The sequence below is a fragment of the Triticum dicoccoides genome, chromosome 7A, assembly GCF_002162155.2.
Source record: "Triticum dicoccoides isolate Atlit2015 ecotype Zavitan chromosome 7A, WEW_v2.0, whole genome shotgun sequence".
Taxonomy (NCBI): Eukaryota; Viridiplantae; Streptophyta; class Magnoliopsida; order Poales; family Poaceae; genus Triticum; species Triticum dicoccoides.
Window position 1 is genome coordinate 661,646,244 of NC_041392.1, and position 7,750 is coordinate 661,653,993.

Genomic DNA, 7,750 nt, shown 5'->3' on the forward strand with positions numbered 1-7,750 from the left:
CTTCATCAACATCGATCTCCACTGCTTCGGTGGAAAGCACTGGGGGAAAAGCATTAGTTGTATTATCTGAAAATGTATTCTCGGAAAGCGAGTCAAAGGGTGAAGCGATCTGGAGGATCCTAGATAAGATTTACCATGTGTTCTTTCGGGAGAGTAGCACCTAGACAATTCTCATGGAAAGGACCTATTTATATTACCTACTCCCTCCGTTTCTAAACATAAGGTGTATTGTTTTTTCCAAAAAGTCAAACTTCTCTAAATTTGACCAAATTTATAGACAAAAATATCGATATCTAGAATACCGAATCATTATCACTAGATTCACCATGAAATATATTTTATATATTAGTATTGCAAATACTTATATATTTTGCTGTAAAGTTGGTCAAATGTGGACAACGTTTGACTTAAAAAAATCAATACACCTTGTATTTATTAAGAACCGAGGGAGTATATGCTATCGTATGGTTCTATCTTCCAATTTTTAAGATATGTCATCTACCTATTCTTTGAACTATCGTATGTTCTCGTGGTACTTCACATTTTCAATTTATTTGGAAAAGAATGCATGTTGTAATGTATTAAATTAATCATTACTCCCTCCGTTTCTAAATATAAGTCTTTGTAGAGATTCCATTATGAACCACATACGGATGTATATAGATGTATTTTAAGTGTAGATTCATTCATTTTGTTCCGAATGTAGTCCGTTTAATGAAATCTCTAGAAAGACTTATATTTAGAAACGGAGGGAGTACATCTTTGCATGGTTGCTCTTGTACTGTCATCATGATTTTCTACTAAACAGGAACATTTGGTATGCTATCTTTGATGGTCTTCTTCCGAAGAGGAAGAATTGGGAAATAATGCCAGAGTCCCATTGTATTTTTAAAAAATAAATGGGAACAACTATCATGGACAAAATGTTAATTTTTTCCTTTCATTTTTCCAATTCAAGTGTTGGATTTTTTTGGCTTCCCTATGTTTTCAACGAATAATTGGAACAGTTGAGACTTTCTACAATACGGTTATGCAATTTTGGGACCCAAAATGTTAAAACCTTTTCAAATATCCATTCAAATATGTAAAAAAAAAAGCAATCGGGTTATGCATGGAATTTAGTTTTTTGTCTGACCACTGAATATTTGTGGATCCAAAACTCAGTTCACCAAAAATACAGGGTAAAAAAGCCAAGCAAGAAACGCAGGACAAGAAAAAGATGACGAAGAGAAGACAGCACGAGGAGGCGCAATCAGAAACTATAGGAATGATGGCATAGCAAAGGATAGCACTATTACTCGTTGCTTAAAATTTAATAATGTACCACTGTAGCATGTGCACATCAAGAGAATAAGAAAGCTAACTAACTGTGTCTGCAACCATCATGCAGTTAAGACTTTAAGGCTACAGTCAATCTAACTCTTGCCATGTTGTTTCTTCTTCCTTTTATGTTTTGGTTTGACAGCATCTACTAGACTCTCCGGTGATCTGCTTTCCTTGACCTCATCTGACTCTCCAGCACTTCCAGAATTTGACACACTTTTCACCTCTGGATTAGATTCAATCAACACTGGCTCTGGTGAATCTGCATATTGCAAGGAGAATTTCCAGAATTCAGAAACATGTGTATGCATGTCATAACAAAGAATCGTTCTTGTCCAGTTAAGAGATATTTTTTCCAGAATTAGTTAACTCAGCCGAAGCATGCTTAACATATGGAACACATGTTTCAGCACTTTTACTATTATCATATTTCATGGCTAGTGAGGACTAGAATTGAAAACTGAAGCTTGAACCGATGTTCGGGAAATTCATTATAGGTAGTAAGCACTCAGAAAATGCAACTAGACAAAAAATGAAAATATAACAGGCAAACACAATTCATGGTACCAGGCAACCGAGAGATTCTGAGGGAGCTTAATGAAACTCCTTTGGAGTATGGATCCCTACATTGCAGAAATCAGGGTGGTTGGCAAAACTTATATCAAGCGACTATTCAATGCTTGGATTTAGAGAAGTGCAGCACTCCAGTAGCTACGAATTTGATGGGCCACCAACGAACGTGGATGTTTGTTTGTGTTTAACAATTCGGTCTGCAGTCAAGGTTGAAATCATTTTTGTATTTTGATGATTGTCATCACCTTCACTTATCTGCTGATCATCATTGGGTGCCTTCGAGGTTTGGTTTTCCATTGCACTATGCATGCTCTCCTTCATAGCGACATCAGGAACGTTAACTTCTTTAGCAACTATTGCTGGAGTACGCTTTACTTTCTGCAATGCCTTATCAGTAGTGTACTTATCGACCTGAACACAAAAGAATAGCATGGGTTTTGATCCTTAGAATGACATGCATATCTGATCATGAAAACAGAACAAAGTTCAGAAACACATGATTTCTATGCACCAGGCTCATTCAAAGAGCCGTTGAACACACATGCCGATGGATTGATCCAGGGGTTTGATTTGCTACTTTGAGATGAACCAGCAAGAAGCCAAAATAGGGTAAATTTGGTAGCAGATGGGTGTGTTAACCAGGGCCGTGGCAGAGATGGCACGGCCACGCTAAGAAGCACAGATACAGATAATCGGATATACAGACACTGGGATACGTCCAAGTATATAAATATTTAGCTTGATTGTATAACAAAGATTAAATGATAATTTTTCAAGAGATTTTTTAAGTTGAGTACTAAAGATACGTTGTGACAATTTCATTAATGAAGGACTTTGAGCAGTGCATACGTAATACAGCCCAATTTCAGAAACTCTAGACTAAGTCAGCTCCTCCATCCTTTCCCATTCTCAATCTGCCTCCCCTTGCTCCAGCTGCCCGAGCGCTGCAGAGCAGGAGAAAACGACTGCACCGCCGCATGTACCTTCTTGCTCGTCGGTCGCTTCTGTCCCCATCTTCCTCTCCGCTTGAATCTTCTTCGCTGGTGGCCCAGTCCCCATCTTTCTCCCTGCCCAGAGCTTCTTCTTTGTTGGCAGCCGCCTTCACAACTTCATCCCCGCCTGGATCTTCTTCGTCACCAGCGGCCACCGTTCCCATCTCCCTCCTGCCCATATCACAGCCGTATCTGCCCAGTGTCCCAGCCTATCGCTATTTATTTTATTTCTTTTAAATGGGAAAAAGGCATAGGCGCTAGCAAAACGCCTAGCACTTAATGCGGTTAATGTGCGCTTTGGTCAGAAAGGTGGCAAAAGACACAATTAACGCCTAGGACTTTTTATAACCCTCAAAAAGGATACTTGGGGATACACGTATGCCGGCGTATCCCTGCATTACGTATGTACTGCACGGGGACATGACTGATGCTACCATATCGGTGCTTTCTAGTGTCCATGTGCCTGAGCAGCACAATGTCAACTTTCTATCATTGTTTTGTTTCCCTTTTTATGTTACATAGGGGTTTCAGTATGGAACTTTGTGGGTGGCTTAAACACTTTACATGTCAGAGTGGTTAACCACACATAGAGTTCATGAACCACATTCCCAATTGGCAACCCCTGCTATAGTTTCATATTTCATAGAACATTAAAGCAGATATCCAAATTATAATGCCATATAGTGATGCAGCTTGCCTCACCTTGGTCTTTATTTTGCTTGTGATATCAGCAGCTTTAACCGAAGCAATCCTTAAACACTGCATGATAACACTTGACATGACACCCTCTCCACCAGCTTTCTGAATGGCACAGACATCACCATTCGAGTTAACCGTAGCTGTCATCCTTCCTCCCATAACAGCTTCTTCCTTGTATGTTGGATCGATAACCTACACACAAAAAATCAGCCAAAGACTGTCATGAGAAGATGAGAGCAACAAGATGATTGGTAACAACACGCCCTTCATGTTTTGAAATATACCATGATATTACCGTCACCAAAATATGCAAAGGTTACAGCTATGGGGAGATGATGAATTGTTAGGGGAAGTGGATCCATGACCTGTAAAATACATTAAAGATAAATACATAAGACAAATTTCATGGCAGTGTAAACGACAGGACCAGCATGTGATAGTTAATAACAGGGTTGTGTTTGTGATAATGTATAACAGGAAGCTCTGTAAGTCATACAAATTTGCTACTTCTCGTTATAGCGACACGACAAATTGGAGCATATACAATAACCTTATATAGGTACCTCAGGGTCATGTACTGTGACTTGCTGACCATCATCCCCACCAACCGTGCATTCAGGCCTCCGGAATGTAGACAAAGCTGCCAATGCAGCGATGTTAGCTGCATCGATGAGATTCCTGAGAGATACATCCATATCATTCCACACGGTTAGCACTCTACCCAGAAGCATTCACTCATTAATTACATTACATCAGTAGGCAATATACAACCCATACCCCCCATTGTCCAGAATGTGAAGGTCAACGCGCACCGCCCAGACATGCTTCCCCGCAACAACACACAAGGATTCCATATCCACGGCTCTGCTCTCCCTGCAACAACGCACCGACCAGAAGTGAATCCGAATTAAACTCCACACTTCAACTCTCTGACAAAAAGAAATACTACTACCAAACAACCATCCGGAGACCACCTTAGGCCACGATCGATGACACGACCCAGCTCAATCGCCGCTTCCCCGGGCCGCCCCGGCTCAAAGGCGGGATCAGCCATGGGCGAGAACTCGGTGAATATGGCGAGCGTGCCCTCGTTCGGCCTGTCCTTGTACGGCGGGACCAATTGGGCGGTCACATAGCCCATCACGCACGTCTCGCCGAGCAGCACCTCCGCGGAGCCGTCCTCCCTGCAGATTCCAACGGCGACCTCAGCCACACATTGATGCGCGCGCGAGCCGAGAAGCCACCTGAGCTCAAACAGTCGGCCGCGGAAGGAGAAGGGGGAGGGGGAGGAGGGGATCGAGTCGAGGTACCTGCCGAAGGAGATTGTGAGCTTGCGGAAGTCGAAGGGGCGGCGGCCGTCGACGCGGAGGTCCGACTGGAGGGCCTGCTCGATGAACTCCCGCTCGTTCACCGTCGGGCGCCACCGCTGGTCCATCATCTCGTCGCTCGCCGGCGGCGGGGGCTAGGGTTTTAGACGCGGCCGAGGCGGGGTGTGAGAGCTGTGTTTTTTCCTTTCTTCTTTTCGACGGGAGCTTGATTTTTTCTTTTGAGAGAAAATTTGTCACATTCGTTGTGTTTTTGAGCGGCCTGGGCTTGGGTCGGTGCGGGTTAGCTGTCCCCACGTGGGCTGGATTCTGGCACGGCCCGAACACCACAATATTCATATTTTTTTTACGGACACAATATTCATAATTTTATTTTCATAGATAGAAAAAACTTAAAACATTTCGGGAATATATTCTTAAAAATTTTTAGGGATTCTTAAAAATAATCTTGAAGCAAGTTTAAATACTGAAAAATGTTTGCGCGCGGAAAATATTATAGATGAAAATAAAATATTCATTGTGTATTAAAAAAATGTTCATCATGAATTTCAAATTATTCATTGTGTATTTTTAAGAAGTGTTCATGAGCGAAAAATGTTGTATAGATGAAAAGAAAAAAGAAAGAAAGAAAAAACTTGGAAGAACCGAAAGACAAAGAAAAAACCCGAAAGAAAACTGAAAATAAAAAGAAAACCCTAGAAGAAAAACCAGATAAAACACACCCTTAAAACCTGGAAAGGACAAAAAAGAAAGAAAATTGGATTAACAAGCGATGATGGGCCCTGACCCATTGGACTAAATATTTGCATAATATTCTCAATTAAATCGTTAGTCCAACATAATCACATGCCATCGACCCCAAGAACACATTAGGGACTCACATGGCCATTGTCATCTTGACTAACACTGACTCACACTGATCATTGCTTCAGTACACATTATTTGGAAATAGGAAGAACAACAATGTTTCCAAAGGATCATGACATTTAAACTCAGGAGTTGTGAACAAAAAAAACTCACACCAGGACACATTTCACTTGTCAGTCAAGCTTTCACCATCTACTGAAGCATTCATTGCAAGGTTTTGCGCTTCTAAAAGCTTCATCTGCCGCTCAGCATGCTCCCTCTCACACTGGCTAATGCCCATGATGATGTCAAGCATAGTTCCAGTAGTGCCGAAGAACACCAGCGGAGCGAAGGACTTCCTCTTTATGCCCACAGGAATGGCAAGGAGAGCACCAGCAACAGAGAAGACCCAAGTTCCGAGGGCACTGCATGCACGTGCGGAACTGTATCAGCATAACATGTTCCAAGCAAAGTGCTGCCTAAAGAATTGCTCTTTTTCTAGACATATATATCTGCAAAGTTTACAATTCTACACATATCATTTATTGGTGCTAACTTTAGTACACGGTAACTTTGTCATCTCACATATTCGAAGCAAAGTGTACAAATCTACAGCGCATGTTCACTGGACTTTTAACTGCGCCCTGTTTACACAATTCATTATTCTAACATGGCCGTGCACACCCCAATAGCATATGACCATATGCCGGTGCACATCTCGCAGAAAGAATGTAACAGGAAATTTCAGCTATGGTTAAGAAATATGACACTAGAGTAACCGGAGGCATGGTTTGCTTAATGCCCAAAACTCATAGTAACCGGAGTATGAGTTACTATGGGAAAAAAGTTACAACATGCCATGTCCATAAGTTCATGTTTCATGAATCCGATACCATTTTTAATTGTACATATTTTGGGACCTTATAGCATGTATCAAGAAATACTATCCCAGCAGCAGGGAACTAGACATAATGCAACTGCTAAATCCCCGCCACTCGGCAAAAGGTGTGAAGTGGGTTTGTGCCATTCCGTCTCTGTCTATCAAAGGATCAAAGGAAAAACGTAAAAGAGTGGGGAATTCCTGGCGTTCAAGGATTTCAACAAACCCTTAGCGGTTATAGCCTATCCTTTTCTAGACATACATCTGCAAAGTGTACGAATCTAAACATGCCATTTATTGGTGCTAACTTTAGTATACGGTAAGTTCATCATCTCACATATTCCAAGCAAAAGTCTACAAATCCACAGCCCGTGTTCAAGGGACTTTCAACTGCACACTGTTTACACAATTCATTATTCTAATATGGCCTGCACATCTCACAGGATTGTACCAAAAAAAAGGGTGATGGTTGAGGAACATGACAGTAGAGCAACTGAAGGCCTAGTGTGCTTAATGCCCAAATCACATTCACATCTATGAGTTACTATGGGGGAAAAGTTACATCATACCATGTCCATAAGCTCAGGTTTCGTGAATGTGACACCCATTTCTGATTTTACAGTACTTTGTGGCCTCATAGCATGGATCAAGAAATACCATATCAACAGGCAACGACATAGGTCTGTGCCATTCTGACGTCTCTGCCCCTCAATCAAACAGAAAAACAGAAACGAGTGGGGAATTCCTGGCGTTCGAGCATTTCAACGAACACCTAGCGGGCGCCCGCGAAGCCCAGACCTAGATAAGCACTACTACATCGACCGCGACCGAAGCGGCAGCGAGAATCACAAGGTTGGACGCAGTGGAGGGAGAGCCGAGTGACTAACTTGGCGACGGTGCAGTCCTCGAGGTGCTTCTCGCCGCTGCCGACTCGGTCCATTGCTCGTTTGCGGCGGGGCCCGTTGTCGTGACGCGGCGGTGGATCAGCCTGTGGACGAACTGGCGTCGGATCTCGGGCAGAGCTGGATGTCACCGAGGACGGAGGAGGCCGGATCTCGGAGGCGGGCGGGGGCCGGGGGCGGCCGCGGCGGAGGGGGGAGAAGGGGTCGGGG

General features: G+C 42.8%; 2 protein-coding genes across 3 annotated transcripts; both read right to left on the reverse strand.

The window, feature by feature from the left end:
• Positions 1–1,260: 1,260 nt before the first annotated feature.
• Positions 1,261–5,120, reverse strand: LOC119330654 (exosome complex component RRP45B-like). 2 transcript variants are annotated; one of them, XM_037603772.1, is made up of 8 exons: positions 4,898–5,120; positions 4,562–4,771; positions 4,365–4,460; positions 4,151–4,265; positions 3,872–3,952; positions 3,591–3,779; positions 2,142–2,307; positions 1,261–1,585 (listed from the first exon to the last, which is right to left on the reverse strand). In XM_037603772.1, the coding sequence occupies exons 1-8, from the start codon at positions 5,023–5,025 to the stop codon at positions 1,416–1,418; spliced, it is 1,155 nt and encodes a 384-aa protein (XP_037459669.1). In that variant the 5' UTR covers positions 5,026–5,120; the 3' UTR covers positions 1,261–1,415. The 2 variants fall into 2 exon arrangements, with proteins under 2 accessions (XP_037459669.1, XP_037459670.1); XM_037603773.1 differs by lacking the exon at positions 2,142–2,307 and having other exon boundaries at positions 1,445–1,585.
• Positions 5,121–5,702: 582 nt separating this feature from the next.
• On the reverse strand, positions 5,703–7,744 carry LOC119332224. The gene is made up of 2 exons (XM_037605409.1): positions 7,526–7,744; positions 5,703–6,183 (listed from the first exon to the last, which is right to left on the reverse strand). The coding sequence occupies exons 1-2, from the start codon at positions 7,576–7,578 to the stop codon at positions 5,946–5,948; spliced, it is 291 nt and encodes a 96-aa protein (XP_037461306.1). The 5' UTR covers positions 7,579–7,744; the 3' UTR covers positions 5,703–5,945.
• Positions 7,745–7,750: the final 6 nt, after the last annotated feature.